Below are 20,053 nucleotides of genomic sequence, written 5' to 3' on the forward strand. Positions count from 1 at the left end.
TTTGAATCTGCACAATAGAAAAGGGTGGCTATTGCTGCTTATTAGAACAAATCTTTTATTCTTAATCTTATCACCACTGTATTATAATAAGAGTATTTTTCAGTTTACTATATCTTCCTATGTCCATGAAACTTAAATAATGAAAATATGACTCATTTTATTTCAAAAAAGCAATAATACTAGAAAATATTTTTTAATCAGGAGTTCTGTGGCTATCTCAGCTCCTCATTCTGTACTAAGAAGAATTAGGCAGAAAAAAAAATTGCTAGGAAAAAAATCTACCTAAAAAGATATGGAACTCCCTTCACTGTAAGACCTTATTAGTTGATAATGCTCAATCTTCCCCAAGCTTGTAGGGGACAGAGTGCAGTAGTTAATACATTTAAAGTGTACCTCCTGTGCCAAGGATGCTGGTAGCAAAAAAACTTGTGCACTTGGCCAAAAATAATAAAATTCATGTGGAGGGAAGAAGAGGTCAAGAATCTTAAAGAAAATAAGAAAAAGAAAATTGAAAGGAATAGAACCTAGAATTATGAAATGTCCAATTATTGAACAAAGCAGTTGTCAACAAAACAATCTAGTACTATTTTGAAAATAGAAAAGTTCATTAGCAGAACAAATTAGGTACATGAGATCCAGAAGCAATAAATATTAGTAGCATGGGGTATAATAAATCCAAGGACCTCTACTAGAGAGGTAAGGCTCATTATTTGATAAAAGCAGTTGAAAAATATCTGAGGCCAGTCTGGCAGGAATTAGGTTTATATCAACATCTCATACCATATATAAAGATCCAAAATAGATTTATGAACTGGATATAAGAAGTCATTATCAAAAACAAATTCAAGAAAAATTTCTGATGATACGAAATTGAAAAGCTTTTGCACATTAAAAAAATGAATAGAGAATAAGAGGAGTGATGACCAAATTTCTTGGATAAGTTTGTTATATGAGCTATATAGACAACTAACAACAACATCCAAGACCAAAAGCCATTCCCCAATAGATAAGTTAGTCAAACGATGTAAAATACATTGCTCCTAAAAGAATTATAAAATATTAATAACCTTATGAAAAAAATGTTCCAAATCACTAATAATAAGACAAACATAAATCAAAACAACAATAAGGTTTCATTTCAAGTAACAAATGCTTTGTCGATGGAGCTGTGAATGAGTATAACCAATTTTGGAAAGTAATTTGGGATTATGCAAATAAAGTAGCTAAAATATCTATACCATTTGAACCAGAGATTCATTCCACTGGTAGACTCTAAGGAAGTCACTGACAGAAAAAAAAAAAAGCTCCATATACACCAATATATTTGTAATAAAAAAGAAGCAGGAACAAAGACGTAAGTAGATGTCCATCGACTGGGAAATAGTTAAACTGTGGTAAATGAATATAATAGAATATTACTATGTTCTAAGAAAAGATAAGTATGACCAATACAGAGAAGGTGAGGTGCTAGAAGAAGGCAATTAACCAAGCAATCCCATTTAGTCCTTTGTGTCCAAGCCTTGGCCTACTCTTACTCCCTTATCCTTAACTGAAGTTGACATTTAGTATTAAGGATCACAAAACACTTTGCATACATGATCTCATTTGATCCTAAAAAACCTGTAAGATAAGTACTACAGGTATTGATTCCATTTTACAGACGACTAACAAATCCAGCTCTACGTCTATGATCTGTATGATCCTAAATTATTTACTTGTGCACAAAAAGTTAAGAAGTATCAGAGGTGGTATATGAATCTATTTTTATATCATTTCTTCCACCCCACCTCAATGCCTCAAAAGGAATCTAGGGGACAGCAAGGTGACTCAAGGAACAGAAGCCATGCCTGGAGACAGTAGGCCCTGGGTTCAAATATGAACTCAGATACTTCCTAGCTGTGTGAACCTGACCAAGCCACTTAATCCTAATTGTCTAGTTCTTATTGCTCCTTTGCTTTTCAATGTTTAGTACTTATTTTAAGACAGAAAGTAAGGGTTTAAAAAAAAGGAAATTAGGTCTAGGAAGAAGGGAATGTCCCTATTCTTTCTCCTGAAGCCACTTGTATGTAGGCCTTTGGTCATAATGAACTCCTACATTAAATTCAAGTGGTAGAATCCTATTACAGTAAAAGATGATCACAGGATTATAGATTTAGAATTGGAAGAACCTTAGTGATTCTCTAGTAGAATTCCCTTGGTATATAGATAAGAAACCTGAAACCAGGAGAAGAAGACTGGCCTAAGATCACATAAGTTTAAGTAGAAGAGTCAGGCCTCAAATAGAAAGTCTCTAATTCCAAATCCAGTGTTCTTTCCACTGTACCACGATAATCTTTGGATTCATTTTGGAGTCTCTGGTCCTCCTAGATTGCTTATAAATTGATGTGAGCACTAGATTCCTCAAAAAAAAAAGTTATAATTATCTTTTGTTTTTTTAGATCACATTTCTCTTTCAACACATAATCCCCACCTCCTCCATTTTATAGCAAAAGATAAAAGAGGGAGAAGCAGCTCCATATAACTAACCAACATATTAACCAAGTCTGACACTGCATCAGTTCTACCCCATAGTCCTCCCAATCTGCAAAGAAGAAAAGGCTGACCCTGTTTTCATCCACTTTTTAATCAATAACATGGATGAAGATCTAGATGGGATGCTTATCAAATAAGAAAATGGGATGAAGCTAGGAAGGACAGCTGAATGAGAGACAGCAAAGATTTTGACAGGATATGAAATTCCAGAATAAGTGTGAAAATCTTAACTTAAAAAAGTCAACAGCATACATAGAGGATACAGTATATGGGGCTCTGACAACAGGTCATTTGAAAATGAAAAAGTCCTAGGGGATAAGAACAATTTTCAAAAGAAGAAATAGAAATGACAAAGAACATGGCAATTTCTAAATGCTCAAAATCACAACTGCTATGACAAATACAAATTAAAACAATTTTGCAGTTACTAGCACGGAATAAACAAAATTCCTATATTGTAGAAAAACCTATTATGGGGCTAGGAGAAGAAATACAGGTACACCAAATTAAATCTAAAGGCTTTTTTCCAGTCATCGTTTTTATTACTTTTTCCAAACTGTTGATTACTCACTCCCACTTTTCTAGATATTCTTCCCTTCCTTGGATTTCTTCCATGGATAATATTTCCTGATTCTTAAGCAATTTTTATTGCTTTCTTTAGTCAGGCTCATCATGTATGTTCTATCATATACAACAGGTATGGGTGTGTATTGTGTATCCTGGGCTCTTCTCACAGTGATCTTATCATCCCTCAGAGGGATTCAATTATCATTATACGGATGACTCCCAAATTTACATATTCTCTCTCCAGAACTGTTGTCCCACACCACCAACTCCATAGGAATCTCAATCCCAATATCCCCCAAAGAAACCTCATCTTATCCTCTAAGCCTGCCTCTCTTCTTCCCTCCCTATTTCTGTGGAGGATACCACTATCCTTCTAATCATCAAGCTTCACAACTTTGGCCTCATCCTCAATCTCTTTTTCCCTCACTCTCCATATAAAATGAGATCCAAAATCATCATTTGTATCTCTGCAACATGACACATCTATCCCCTTCTTGCCATATCATGGTTACACTGTCCTAGTTTAAGACTTCATCACATCTCATCTGTAATATTGCAATTGCTCTCCCTTAATCCAGTCTCTCTCTTAAATCTATCATCTAAATAGCTGCTAAAGTAGCATTCCTAAATCTTAAGATGGACCAAGTATTCCCTCTGTTCAACTAACTCCAGATGTTTCCTATTAGTTGGGAGCATATTGTTATCTTTCATTTCACTATAAGTTCCTTGAGGACAAAGAGCCCTCATGACAACTCAAGTTTTATCTTTGTATCCCAGCAGCTAGCAGAGTATCTATCTCACACATACTCAGTGCTTGATATACTATTGAATTAATTCATTCCTGGTAGAAATGTGAAATGCTTAACATTGTTCTGCTAAAACTTGAGATTATGCATGAAAAATTACTAAATTGCTATACTGATCAGCCAATTATTGGGGTGCTACTCCCAAGAAAGTCAACAGGGACGGTGGTAGGGCAGTGGAGGATGTGAACTCAAGTAGCTAAACATATAGAATGTTTAAATATGGGGAAATGATTAAACAACTTACAATATGAGCCTAAGGAAATAATCCTAGATCCTAAGGAACAATGTTGATTTCAGAGGTATACAGGAAGATGTAGATGGAGAGAATTAACAAAACAGAAGCAAAACGACTATGACAATGTAAGTAATAGACAAGATGGAAAAACAATAAAATTTCATTCAAATAATGATCAAGGCTAGTACCATACTAATTAAGGTAAGGGATGTAGCCCTTAATTGTATAAAAACCAACAAGATTAAAATTTCCAGGGAGTTGTTTCCTTGTGAGAGATTTGCATGAAGTGTCTGTTGTGACAAAACAAGATGGATCAATAATTTTTCAAAAATTAAAAAGAATTAAAAGTAGGAAATTTAAGTAGACAAGTGTAATGAAAATCAACAATGTGGCATACCACTAAAAATAGCAAATGTGACCTTAGACTGCACTCATATATAGTGTCTACCGCAAAGAACTTGGACAGAATGGTAATGAGATTCAAAACCAAGTGATGCCATGATTAGTTCCAAGAAGTTGGAGAGATTTAGCTTAGAAAAGATATTTTGGAGATGGAAGGCATGGTTTCTTCCTTCAAATATTTTAAGGATGATTATACTGAACATAAATTAGGCTAGGTATGCTAGTAAATAAAAAATTTTCATTTACTAAATCAGAAACTTTTAATTAACCATAATAGAGAAATGAAGTGAGTGCCTTTGGTAGGTAATTAGTTACGTATCACTGGAAGCTGATGCTTTTATTTGAAGTGTTATCAGGGGGGTTCATACTCAGGTAAGTTACCTCTACGATTCCAAGATTCAGAAAACAATGGTTCTTTTCAGAATTATGTACAAAAATAAAGGCTCTGTTTATAAATACTTACAAATACTACTTACTGTTTTCTATGGTTGGATCATAAGAGTCAACAAATTGGCCTTCCACAAACTGAATTGTCAATGAAGATTTCCCTATAAAAGAAAATAGTTCATTATTTTAAAAATGCTATGAGTCATATTTTATTATTTTTCAGTCGTTCAAATGTTAACTTATTAATAAAAAAGATGAAGATAAGCCAATGAGAAGATTCTGTTATTTATTAAATAACTTCAAACAAGCAACAATCACACAATTATACTTCTTACCTTTTGGTTCTAGGGTTAAAAACAAACAAAACTTTAAAAAGTTTATCAGTGATAACCTTCTATGAAATGTAAGCTACCTTTTAAGTCTAAATAACAATCTGAGGAACATGTCTAATATCATATACATCATTATTCATTTTTGATTGTACAACATGGAACCTTGCTTTTTAAAATACAAACCAAGCCTTTTAAAGCTCAATAAGGCCTGGTTTTTAAGATAGCTCTAAAGAGGAAAATGCCAGGAGTCTTTGTTTTGAAATAAAAACATATATATTGTAAAAAAAAACTTAACAATTCATTAGTATCTTGCAATTGAAATTTAAATTCTTGCAAATTAAGTCCTATTCCATATTTCCACTGGCGATTTTAGCTATAATTTGTGCCATTTCCTTCATGAGTCAGCTTATACTTGAGAGCCAAATTTAGCTAAACACATTTGGTTCCTGTAACAATTCCAACATTAAGTGTTGAAGATGAACAGAATTAGAACTTCGTTCATGTTTTCAAAACACATTTATAAAAGTGAAATTTCCTCTTGTGGTTACAACTTGAGTTCTCTTTCAAAAGGTTATTATTTTAGAACTTAAGAACTTAGATGTAATAAAATAGTTCAGCTTTTGTGTAACTGTGATGGAAATGTTTTGGGCAAATTACGTGAATTTGGAAATTGAAATATAGTGAGACTCCATCATAAAGTGCCTCAATATCCTACAAAATTAAACATTACTTAATCAACAAGCATTTATTAAGTGACTATTTAATATGTTGGGGTTGAGGGGATGGGACAGGAACAAAAGAGAAACAGCCTAACCCTTAAGGAGTTTATATTCTATGTGGGGAAATATATACATATGTAGATATATTTTTAAAAATACAAAACTGATACAAGATAACTTTAGAAGGAAAAACTCTTACCCTTTTGGGATAAGGAAATACCTTAAACACAAGGTGACAGTTGAGCTAAAATCTTTGAGAAAACCAGAGATTCCAACAGGTGAAAGTGAAGAGGAATACTGTAGACACAGGAAAGCAAGTACCCCCCTCCACCCCCCCAAAAAAAGACTAGAGAAAAAATATTGAGTATGAACAAGAGAATATTGGCATGGAAGAGTGTCTGGAAAGGGGCAAAATGAATTAAGTTGGAAAGAATATGACAGGCCCAAGATTATGAAGGGCTTTAAATGTCAAAAAGAGAAGTTCCTAGAGGGAACAGGAAGCCATTGAGGTTTGAGAAAGGGGTAACATGATCTGACCTATACTTTAAAAAATCATTTTGATAGCTTAAGGATGGATGGGGAAAAGAAGGCCAATTAAAAGGTTACTGCAATACTACAAGTAAGATATGATGATGGGCTGAACTTAGGGTGGTAGCGCTATTAGTGAAGACAAGTGGATAGATGAAAAAGATGCTGTGGAGAGAGAAACAACAGAATTTGACAACTTACTGATTTAGGTCAGGAACGTAAGTGATGGTGGTGCCACTTTCCCTCCCCAAATTGGCAAACGATGCCATTGTCTCATACAAATCAATAGACAGGCATTTGTTAAAACATCTAGATGTCAGACACTGGGGTCACAAATATATAAAGGTAAGAGTCCTACTCTAGAGGTAGGGGCAGAGGGACAATAGAGAGAATATACATTCACAGATGACATAGAACCTACATAAAATTCATACAGAATAATTAGGGCACAGTCCTAGTGTCCTAAGAGTCAAGAAAATCCTCCTGAAAGAGATGGCCTTTGAGCTGAGGCTCAAAGGAAACTAGGTTTTCCAAGTATTCCACGATGAAATGCAGAGGTAGAAAATATGTCAGGTACTGGGAATAGCAAGTAAGTCCAGTCTCTTTTTGAGAACAATAAGTGCAAGATCCAACTTAACTAATTAGTTTTTTCAGTTAGACCAAAACAACCCAATTATCTAGTTTAAGCCTTCAAATTATGTTGATATAGAGAAACGGGTTCAAGAGCTAATGGAATTTTCATTAATCATAAATAAACAATAGTGACCAAATTCCCAAGTAATATAAAAATTGCATAGGGATTACAATGTTTACAGAATAAACATACAAGGACTAGTTAGTTCCAAAAGATGATTGCATTTTAAGCAATCAACCAGTATTCCAAGGAATAAACTGACAATGAGTGGCTTTTGAAAAAATGGATTAATAACATTACTGAAATATAATATTGGCGAGACATTCCTTATTATATGCCTTGAATCTGGGAGAGTGATGGCCTTAGCTGGAATACCAGCTATGCCACCGTAATCTTGAGGAAGGCACCTCCTCTTTTTGGACCTCCCTCTGCTCACATCTGTGAAATTGGGGAGCTAGATCACTAACCTCTAAATTTCCTTTAGTATTAAATCTATGAACCTATTCTCTAGGGAGCATTTAAAAACAGCCCAGCAAATTGATTATGAAGTTTTTCTTTTCTGTACCAACTAGTTAGGCTAACTGAAAAGTTCTAAAAAATCTAAAAGCTCAAGATATTCTAGCTGACCAGGACACACACAGGTCAACTAGCATTTATTAAATGCATATTATATTATAGTACTAAGAGTCCAGAATAGTTTAGTAAATATATCATCCTCCTAAGACAGAAAAGACTTTAAGAATAAGAAGGGGCTACTTACAGTTCAAAAATATAATTATAAGAAATAGAATTTTCCTCACGTAATCCCTAGAGTTTCTAAGAAATTTAGGAGAAAAAAAAGAAAAATATTGCTTAAGTTCAAGCAGATTCTACATATGAGTTCCAAGATTCTCCCAACTAGATTTTATTATAACGATTACTATTATTATTAGATTAAGACACCTCTGTCATCCCCTCAAACCATTCTTGTTGCTCTGTCTCTAGAGTTCTAGTCTACCTAAAGTGCATCAAGCACTCGTTCCCCAAAACTATCAAGAAGAAACTCCTGTTCCAGGGAGTTATGAAATGATGGTAGTCACTGGTAACAAGACTATATTATCAACTTACTATGTTGCAAGGCATAAACTAGGGCTACAAAGAAAATTTTTTAAATGGTCTCTTCTTCAAAGAGCTCCCATTGGAATGTGAGTGGTATCATGCAAAAAACTATGATACATGCAAAGTGTCAGGTAATCTCAGAGGGAAGGAATGGTGAAGCTAGAGGAAAGAGGTGGAGGAGAGAGGATAGTATGTCAATATCCTTCCTTCTTGATCAAGACATTATATTATGCTCAGAGACAAAAACTAAAATGTAGCTTTAAAAAAATTACCTTCAAAACTATCTTCACATTAAAGTTAAAAATTTAGATCACAATTTTTCAATTAGAGGATGATCTGTAATTTTGTCAGCCTAGGGAACAATTTTCCTCTGTCAAAGCAGACTGGAACCTTCTCTGCAACTTATCTTTCTTAGAGAGTTGACCTAAAACAGTAGAAGGTTAATTAACTTTCTCAGAGTCCCAGAACCAGTTTATGTCAGAGGTATATCTAACTAGCTCCAATGCTACCTCTCTACTAAACCAGAGGTGTTGAACACAGGAGCCTGTGCAGGCAGAACCAGATTAAAATGCAACTGGAAATATTTAACTAAATAAAAACACAACAGAACACAGATAATGTTAATGCGGTTTTTTTAAATTGACATACAAGCCACATGAGATTCTTACTTATAGTTTAGTAGTCCATTTTTTATTGAGTTTGGCTACACACAACCTCTTATCTCACTGCTAAATATGTTGGAAAATCTATGTCAATAGGTATCTTTTGAAGGTAGGCATTACAAAACAATGACAGAACATCAATAAAATTCTGCATCTTCCCATTAAACAATTATACTCCCCCCCTTATTAAAAAAAAAACACAACATTTATTATAAGGATGTTCTAAGAGGGAAGGAGAGTAAGTGTATTGGGAAACAAAGTTTGATATGGGTTAGAAATAAGGAAGGTAATGAAGGAACTCAGGAAGTAGAATTAAATTCTAAGTAGTAAAAGGCACAGAGGAAAGAAGGAAGAGAACCAAATATAAATGAGATTACCTTGAGGGGAAAGAAGGTGGTAGAGAAGAAGTATCAGACTGAAAAATTCACCAGACTACATATCCCTCCTAAACTGAGGTGGGCAAATAGAGAATTCTTTCAGAATGTAGGAGGAAATGGTGTCATTACTATAAAGGAGTCATCTACCTGTCAAATGTTCAGTTTTTGGTGAGTTTCTCAATAAAACATTATCCACCCTCAGAAAAGTATATTCCAATTTGAGACAAGGTATACAAACACAAACACAAAACAAAGATAAAGTAATGAAAATCTAAATATGATTAAGTATTGGAATGAGATAAGTTCACTATATATAATCCTTTAAAGTATGAACCTATGGGAACATAAAGAAGGATAGTCTAATACCTAAAGAAGAAAAAAAAATCAAGCATGTACCCTGACAACAATAAGCAGCAGTACTAGCAACAGGAGATAATCTACTCTAATGGACATGATGTTTTGGTAGCTAATGAAAAATTCTCATGAATGAATCAGAGCACAGGAACACAGGACTTTTTCTTGAGAGAATGACCTAAATTTCCTCAATACCAATTTAAGTCTGATATAGAATGGGACTTTAATTTCTTCCTTGGCCTTTCCTTCAAGGAGCAAGCACTACATACTAAACTTAAAGTAGAAATGAAGGTTACACCTGCTCTTTCCTACATTTCAGCAGAGACAAGTGCTGATAGAGCATGTCTATTTTCTGCTATACATCACCCCTCACCTCCCACAACTAAAGCTGTAAGAACTGTTAGGCCTTCATGGATAGAACTGGCATTGAAGCCTTCTAACTTCAGTGTCAGCTGATAATTGAATGAATAAACTCCATAAGCTTTAGGATCACCAGGTCTGGGAAAGAAAGAATGTGGGTTTTCCACGTTCCTCATCTTTTACAAATTGTGAAAGGATGCAGCTAGATGAGGCATTCAAAACCTTTTTTTGTATCATAGACCTCTTCTGGCAATCTAGTGAAACCAAGACATCTTTTCAGAATAATGCCTTTAAGTGTATAAAATAAAACACACAGGATTTTAAAGGAAAGCAATTCTATTTAAATCCAGTTCCTAAAAAGTCCCAGGTTTCTAAGAACCCTTGACCTATAGAAAAAAACTCCACTTAGTCCATCAAAGTAAACACAAACACAGGTTTTGGACCAAGTCAATGACTTACTCAAAGAAAGTAGTCAAGATCAAGCTAGGTGGTATTTGCAAATTGGGAAGTGCTTTCTAAGGCCTTCCTCAGTCCCCTGCAGCAATAATAGCCTCTAATAGTTATTCTAATGATGCTATGTGGTTACAAATCATAATTTCAGAAGAATCTAACTTGCATAAGTGATCCAAAGGACAAGAAAAAAAAGCGAAGAGATTTCAGCACATATTATCATTAGAATTAGATGTGGCATAAACAATAGTAAGGATACAAAGAGAGATCATAAAAACATTAGTAAGTGGGAAACTGTCTGTACTGAGAAGGTGGTCTCTGAAAGAATTCTATAAGGATAAAAGTAAAAACTGCACAAGGGCAGGTAAGGCTGAGCCTGGAGTCAGGAAGACCCAAGTTTAAATGCAAGCTGCAGACACTAGCTAGCTGTGTGACCCTGGGCAAGTCACTAACTCTTTGCCTTAGTTTCCTCATTTGTAAAATGAGCTGGAGAAGGAAATGGTAAGCCACTCCATTATCTTTGCCCAGAAACCCCAAATGGGGTCAAAAGAGTAGGATATGACTGAAACAACAACAACAAAATTGTAGCATGGGGTTACACGTCTTCCCTTTTTTCCTCTTACCACATCTCTAGAATATGACTCCTTCTCTAATCACAAATCACCACCTTAATTCTTAGTCTTCATTATTTTTAGTCTAGATTATTGTCTCCTAAATAGTCTCCTTGACTCAAATTTCTCATTACTCTAGTCCATCTACAAAATGCTATAAATTATGAACTGCTGACAAATGATTATCCTTAAAAGTATAAATTTAACCACATGACTCCTCTCTACTCGATTAATTCTAGTGGCGTCCTTTTGCCTCCACGATAAAAAAAGCTACTTAGCTTTAAACCCCACAACCTAGCCCCCAACTACCTTTTTTTACCCTTTCTGGACATTATGCCCTCTCCCATAGGAGTGAGTAGGCTTCATCCAGGACAATATGCCTTCCACCTCTGCCCATGTCCTGGTTACCTCACGTCTGGAATGAACTTTCTCCTTACAATGTGGAGTCCCTCTCTCCCTTTAAGATGAAGCTGAAGTACCATTTTCTAAATGAAGCCTCGTTTCACTTGACTATACTTATTTGTTAGAAGGAAACATGCCTTCTACCAGGGCTTGAACAAATAAGTTAATGTGATATGACAGAAATAAAAGAAACATCAATAAATACACAGAAAAAAGAAAAAGCCCAAAAGGCAATGCAAACAAATATGACAATTTTGTTACAACTTTGTTAAATATAAGTTGCACTTTCTGAAACAATCTAAAGGTAACAAAGTTTCAGATGCAATCTATTTTTGTTCTTTGTATATTTAAATATTTGTGATTGAAGATTAAGTTCATAAAACAAAAATTTCTAAAAATGTTTTTTTAAGAGCATGTTATAGAGATAACACAACAGACATACAAGGATTACTTTCATTTAAATAAATACAATAGAATATATATTTCCAAATAAATGTTACTTATTTCAAAAAACTAATAATTTAACCACCTTGGGATACTGAACATTCTACTAATTTTGTCAATGCTTTGCCAATAGAACTCTACTTTTGGATTTAGCATTGGAACCACAAGAACATTAAGCATTCCATTGATCCTAATAACTTTCTTTTGAACTGAACATGGCTTGGTTACATACCCAATCTCCCAATATTGTTTAAGAATAAATAATTTTTGGTTATTTACAAAAATAACATTCACTTTCAAAGGATAAAAATTTGCCATCACTAAAGATATTCCCAAGAATATGCAATAGGCTCTAAGAAAAAATCTGAAACATTGTAAATAAAAGCAGTTATCACTGGAAGCAATATCCCAAGGGCACAATATTCAATCAAATATATAATAATCCTTTAAAGCAGGGGATCTTGGGGGCAGCTGGGTGGTTCAGTGGATTGAGAACCAGGCCCAGAGATGGGAGGTCCTGGGTTCAAATCTGGCCTCAGACACGTCCTAGCTGTGTGACCCTGGACAAGTCACTTAACCACCATTGCCTAGCCCTTACCACTCTTCTGCCTTAAAATCAATACACAGTATTGATTCTAAGACAGAAAGTAAGGGTTAAAGGGGGGGAGGGGGAACCCAAAGCAGGGGATCTTAATCTGGTATCCACTGATAGGTTTTTTTTGTGTGTATATTTAAGGTTTTTTGTGTATTTAAGTAACTGAAATTTTAGGATTTCTTCAATTATTAAAACAGACCACATCCTCCAGTGAAGGAGTTCATAAGCTTCTGCCAAAGAAAAAATAGATTAAGAACACCTGTTTTAAAGTCCAAATACAATGTTACCTTGCAGTATGGAAATGACCCTGGTTACTCAAATGCTAACAGAGGAACACAAATTCTGGAAGGTATGGTAGTATTTAGCACTAGTTTTACCAAACTGAAAAGATGAGGCCAGTGACACAAGTTGGAGGGCTACCCCAAATAAGTATGGAAAGAGTCATCTAAGTTAGCAACAATAAGATAACATTTTCAGCCATAATACTAATGAAATGTGGAGATGCTGCTAATTGAACAAATGGCAGGAATCCATAGTAATGAAATAATGGATCTTTCAATGTATCAAACTAATAATAATAGCTATCATTAATTCCTGGCATATTTAAAAAGCAGTTAAATGTTAAATCACATATATGTATAAAGTTAACTTCTGATATCCCAAAATGACCTATTTTTGTTTCATGTTAGTGGATTATGTTTCCTGGGAAAGGATTTATCAGCACTACATGGTAAAAAGGCACATCCTAGTCCAACTGGTTTTCCAGGAACTTCTGGAACTCAGAGTTCCCAGTGACCCAGAAATAGGTGGATAAATCAACAAAGTTTCTCCAAGCCTCTGCCCAAATAGAATGGAGAAAGAAAAATTTCTGAACAGGGAAAATATGGAGATGACTTTAAGATGCTATTCTAGCCATAAAGTGATTCAGATTTGGCTTTGAAAATAAGGCTATTGTCCCAAGTATTGAAACTAGCAGTCAATGGGAAAATTTAGGACAAATCTTTGTGAAAATGCTTGCTCTTTCTGGGAGATAAAAGAACTTAAGCTTCAGAACTAGTGCAACTAATGACAGACATCCAAAAGGAAATGTGATCCAAAATTAGTATTATTGGCTTTCAAGAATCCACAGGGCATTTTTGTTAGCCCCTTTGACAGAACTAAAAAGAAACATTAACCAGTTTTGGCTCTGTTCAATGTAAATAAAAGTAGACTCCTCCTCTTCAGATTCCATATATAGGACAATTATTTGCTTAGATCGTTTTGGAGAAGTTAAGTCTTGTCCAAATCCAAAGAAATAAATATATGCCTGTGGAATAATCACTATTTGACAAACATCTTTATAAAATAGATTACTCAGCAAGGAGATGGAACTCCACATCATAGCTTCCCTGGAAACCAAAGTTTCCTTCAAAATTTGGTTCAAATGGCACCTCACTGAGGATGTTCACAATCCTCCCAAGCTGCTAGTAACTCCTCTCCAAAATGGCCTTCATATCCTTTATGTGGACATGTTGACTCCCCAACAGAACAAAAGCTCCTTTGAAGCAGGTGCAATTTCATATTTGTTTGTATTGCATCATCCATCATAGAGCAGGTGCTTCGTAAGTGTTTGCTTTCACTGGACTTCCAATTTTCTCATCTTCAAAGTGAAGGAGTTGGCTGGGCTGACTGATCCCCACATTTTCTATTCTATTATTCTCCCAGTCTATATTGGTTATCAGATTAAGAAACTTTACATATACAAGGAAAATATACATCTGCACTACTTTAGTCAGATTTCTTAGAAGGGATGTAGGGTCATAGTAAAGCCATTTGTCTAGTGGAGCCCTTATAACCTGGTACGCCATGCTTTTCAATTGGGAGGGATGATAACTTTTTATTGCTTTGACTTCTATATAACCAGAATATTTATCTTGCCAATTTTTTATAACTTCCATTTACAATAATACTTCACTCCAAGTTGTAGGTTTGCTTTAAGAACTAAAAAAAATGACATTATTTGCTATTAAAATATCTCTCCTTTTTTCAACTATATTATCTTTATAAGACCAGATTTCCTTCTCCTATTTCAACTAAAATAACATCACGATGGACTAAGAGCAAAATGTGAATCCAACTATCTTCTTAGAAGGTAGAAATTCCTTTTAAAACAGACATTAAAGAGATTTGTAAAAATAAATGCAAAGCAGTACCTCTCATCAGAAATTTTGTTTATTCTGGGAAAGTTATTATTTATAAAAAGATTTATGTTAACATTATTAATGTAATAGATTTATTTTAGAAAAAAATTTAAAATAATCTTTTAAATGTATCGGTTTTCATTTCTAATACGGTACATATAAAATACATGTGTATTATGTATAGACATATACACGTCTGTAGATAGACAGATAAAACAAAATTCACTCATTTTTAAATGTTAAAAGGGGGTCCTGAGACCAAAAATTTTCAGAACAACTCTCTTAGGCCAATTTGCCTCTGTTATACCAGAACTTTAATGAATCAAGTGCTATTTTTGTAGCCTGTTAAAACATTAGCTCAATTTTCACTACATACAAAAAAGAAGCTATAAATCAACACTTCCCATATTTCATGATGCCTTTCCTATATATAGTATTGAAATTCTTCTCAATGTATTAGAGATTCATTATCTATTTAAAAGCGCATTAAGTCTTACAATGCTTTCCTCGTAACCATTCTGTAGGCTAGTTAACTAGTACAAGTTCTTAGTTCTACAGAAAAGGAACCAAAAGAGAAGCAGCATTAAATGTCCAAAGTCCATAGAGTACATTAAATCACAAGAAATTAAAATATGAATTATCATCAGTCAAGACTTTTTTCATTTGGTCCAATCTGCGATTTTATTAGGATAGGGAATTCTCTGCTGTGGGAACATCTTCCCCTATTGCTGCTTTGGAACTTTTCTTTGAAGTTTCAGAGTTGAATCTGGGGCACTCAGAAATTAAACAACTTGCAACATGATCCTTCGACTAGTTTGTGTACGAGAAAGAATTTGATTCAAGTATTCCTATCTATTCCACTACTGTATTACCAATTTTTTTGTCTCCTTTTTATACTAAGACTTCTTGAAGTGGTCAAAGGGTCACCAAAGTCTGCATATTTAACATATATTTCTGTAGCTTCCATTTTCATTATTATACCAATTAAAGTTTTAACATGAACCTATCACATGTCATTTCAAATGACATTTTTAAAAAAATGTCAAAGCCCAAGGATGTCTTATAGAATTAAAATTTTAGAGCTGAAAAGTACCTCAGAGGCCATCTAGTCCAACTCTAATTTTAAATATGAATAAACGGATGCACACATAAGCTAATTTACTTGTTAAGTATCACGCAACTATTAAGTGCTTGGGGTCCTTGAACCCAGATTTATTTTCTCCAGGTACTTTTAACTGAGACTTTTTGGAAGTGACCTGTGACAGAAGATATAGTCTAATAATAAAGCCAAAAACTATGTCCTACCTCTTTTAGCATACCAAGGACTATGAATATTAACAGTTAATTTTTTACAGCACAGCTACAGGAAATTTCTATTTTAAAGATGAGAGAATTCAGACTAGACATTTTCTCTTCCAATGTTATACCACAGATGATAGATACACAAGTTATCTAGTTTCTCTACTTTCAGTTCAGTTTTTTAATACACCAAATCACTCAAAGCAATCACTGTACTGCCAAAAATATAACACAGAAGACTGAACTTCATTACTTAATTGAATTTAAACTACAGTTTCCAAAAGTAATGGAAAGATCAAATATTTTTTATTACATAAGACTGAGCAGGGCATTTATTAAAAAATAAGCTTGCTTTAAGATCTTCAAAGAATCATAATGGAAACACACACACACATACATATAACAACATTATGTGATTGAAATTTCTTAAATGATTAAGTGACCAAAAACATTACCCAACTGGGGTATTCAATAGTTCTAATAATGTTCTGATATTAAAAAAAAAAGTCAAGGTTATTTAACAAAAGAGGCAAAGGGAAATCACAACTATAGCAGTAATTTAGGGGAGCTATTTTAGTCACTGTTCTTAAAAATGTTGTCATAATTTCCTTTTTTTTTTTAAACATTTACCTTCCATCTTGAAGTCAATACTGTGTATTGGTTCCAAGGCAGAAGAGTGGTAAGGACTGGGTAATGTGGGTTAAGTGACTTCCCCAGGGTCACACAGCTGAGAAGTGTCAGAGGTCACATTTGAACCTAGGACCTCCAGTTTCTAGGCCTGGCTCTTAATCCACTGAGCTACCCAGTTGCCCCCTCCTCCCTCTTTTTTACTCCTGCCCAAACATAATTTTCATCTCAATTACCTCAAACAACATGTCTTTAGTAGTCACAAATTCTGTAATATTTGGGAGGCAATGAAAATACTAAGCAAAGATACTACTGACACTAATAGTGACTAATATATTGGAAAAAAAATTTAATGATGGGAAAGGTATTAACCTAGGGAAAGCTGATGGGGAGAATTTTCAGAACTTGATTGAAAAAGGATGATAAATGAAAGCAGAACTCCTCTCTTACAGGTTCTTTTTTTTTAAACTATTAACCTCAGAGGACACTACTAGGATCTTTGAAAGGATACTCAAATATCCTTTTAAGGCTTTCATTGGATTTAGAGGTAGAAAGTAGGGTTACTTAGCCCAATCTTCATTTTATACAAACTGAAACTGAGGACTACAGGTTAAAATTTGTGTCCAAGGTCATGTACAAACATCAAAGCTAGGATTTGAATAAGATCCTCCCAGCTCCACAAATTTATTGTAATATCCCTAGCATGCTACTCCTAAAAAGCAGCAATGAACTGGAGATGTTAGCTGGCATGTTCATTATGGATTTTTTTTTTTTACTAGCTACCATCTTGTGTCACACTAATTCCAAATAAACATCTGATATACTAAGAAAGACAAAACAGAAGAGATTACAGATTTTCCCCCCCAAAGGAAAGACTCTGGAAGGACTAATATGTACAAAAATATTTATAGCAGCTCTTTTTGTGAAGATAGAGAATTGAAAATTGAGAGGATACCCATCAATTGGGGAATGGCTAAACAAGTTGTGGTTGTGATGGAACACTATTGTGGAGGCATCTAGGTGACTCTGTGGATACAGTGCTGGTCGTGGAGTTGAGAGAACTTGGTTCAAATCTGTCCTCAGATAAGTACTTCCTAGCTTTTGACCCTAGGCAAATCACTTAACCCCATTTGCCTAGCTCTTACCCTTTTGTCTTAAGAGTTGTCACCAGAACAGAAAGTAAGAGTTTGTATGTGTTTTTAAAAGTGCTATAAGAAATGATGCACGGAATAGCTTCAGAAAACCTGGGAAGATCTATGTGAACAGATGCAGAATGAAGTAAACAGAACATGGAGATCATTGTACACAATAAAAACAGTGCTGTAATAATGATCAACTGTGAAAGACTTAAGATACTCTGATCAATACAATGATCCAAGACAATTCTGAAGGATTAATGATGAGAGAATGAACTGATAAGTTCTAGGTGCAAACTTGAGTATAAATTTTTAAACTTTATTTTTCTTGCTCCCATCTTTTTGCAAAATGGCTGATATAGAAATGTGTTCTATATTATTTCACAGTATAATTCATATCATATTGCTTGAATTCTCAATGGGTGAGAGAAGGACCAGAGAGAGAGAATTTGAAACTAAAAAGAATGCAAAAAAAATTTTTTTAAAAAGGGACTCATTATTCAAATAGTTATAACATTTTTATAATGTGCCATATAAGAAAGAAAAAGTGTTTAATCACTCATTTTAACCGAGGACTTGAAAAACCTCAAATACTCTACTGCTACTTGAGAAGGTATAGTCCCTTCCATCATCAGAACTGAAAATAGCTTTACAATTTATTTTGGGTCATAATAACATCATCTACATTAGCCCTAGCAATTAAAGGCCATAAAAGAAAAACTTTAAAATGTGGTCATTGAGTAAAAATTGCATTTTTAGCATTACTAAAGGAGTCATATTAAACTAGGGAAAAAACAACCTGAAATTTCATCAGTTAGTTCTAAGGATGTTATCTTAATATTTCATAATTAATTGAAGTGGGTAAAATGTTATTCTCATATCTCAACAGTGTGATTTTTAAATACCGTTTTATTTTCTGAGGATTCCTTACACCAATTTCTAGATAATAGGTAATGAACTTAATTATGTACCTAGTATTGTACTTACATAGATGGGTAAACAATCAAACAAGCCAATCCCTACTCTCAAGAAGCTTATGAGAGAGCTGGAAAGAAGGTGGCAAGGGGCAAGGAGTGAAAAGAGGTCTAGAGAATGAGTCCAAGTTAGAGGGAGGTTCTTCAGACAATGGTGGCCCAATTACAAAATTACCAATTAGGACAGGGGGACCTCAAGGCACTGGTTTCTCCAGGGTGCTGATACAAGAGGAAAGAGGAAGAGAAAGTATCACTGATAACTACTTATATTTTCATATTCATCAATTATTGAATATTTATACTTCTTCAAGGTTCAAGAATATGCAAGAAATGCAAAGAGCTGACTTCAAAGCTAATTAAATTTTACCAAAGAGAAGATTTTGAAAAGGCAATTGTTCAGTCCAAATATATTTTAGGATTGCCTACTACTGTATCCATTATTTAGAGTTAGATTGCTGCCTTGTAAAGAGGAAGTCCTGATTTCAATTTCCACATCTGACACAGACTAGACTGGCAATGGCCAAAGTTTACAACCTCAGCCCCTCTTTTTTTTTTCCTGTGTGAAATAGGAAGATGATATTTGTAGCACTTAACAGCACAGGGATCCTTATGCATGGGTTAGTAGTCTTCTATTCTGAATTTAAACTCACTGATCTAGTACGATAAGAAACTGAAGCCTGAAAAATTTAATGACTAGTTCATGAAAAAGTTCCCTTGTAGTTGCTTATCCCCTTTCGTCTTTAATTATTACCCTATACTTTTAAAGTTTTAAGGAGTTATTTCGATGCTTTAAGAAATAATGAACAATAATATTTTACTCCTAGATCTTATGTTACCTGTCCTAATTAATAGCCAAACCATGTGAATGCATAGTGGTTTAAGTGTTTAAATTCTGAGATGAGAAGATTCAGAAGTTTAAAATGCATGCATTTATTGCTTTTTTCCAGTCCAGGAAAAAAACTTAATACAGATATCCTTGTACCATTATGTTGGAAAACCCTCATTAAATCCCACAATTCCTGCTAGTTGCCCTATATTTTATCTTCCCTTCTTGGCTAAACTTCCAGAAAAAGCCATTTACAATTGATGCCTCCATTTTGTCTCTAAGCCCAGATTCCCTATCATAACTTCCCCCTCATTTCTCTGTTTCAACCTTCTTACTTAATGCTACAACACCACCTCTTCACTCCAGTGACCCTGGCCTTGCTGTGGTTCCATCAGGACACTTAAAGGATTTTCACTGGCTGTTGAGTATATCTGGAATGCTCACCTATGAATCTGTGCCTCCTGGCTTCCTTCAAGTTCCAGCTAAAATTACACCTTTTTTATAGAAAGCCTTTTG

General features: G+C 34.3%; 1 protein-coding gene across 2 annotated transcripts in view; it reads right to left on the reverse strand.

Moving 5' to 3' along the window:
* Positions 1-20,053, reverse strand: part of RHEB (Ras homolog, mTORC1 binding) — a 65,999-nt gene that overhangs the window by 31,893 nt on the left and 14,053 nt on the right. For both annotated transcript variants that reach the window (XM_007504631.3, XM_056799932.1), the window contains exon 3: positions 5,019-5,090. In XM_007504631.3, coding sequence (XP_007504693.1) covers positions 5,019-5,090 — 72 coding nt within the window. The remainder of the gene's footprint in view (positions 1-5,018; positions 5,091-20,053) is intronic.

Source organism: Monodelphis domestica, chromosome 5 (assembly GCF_027887165.1).
Source record: "Monodelphis domestica isolate mMonDom1 chromosome 5, mMonDom1.pri, whole genome shotgun sequence".
Lineage (NCBI taxonomy): Eukaryota > Metazoa > Chordata > Mammalia > Didelphimorphia > Didelphidae > Monodelphis > Monodelphis domestica.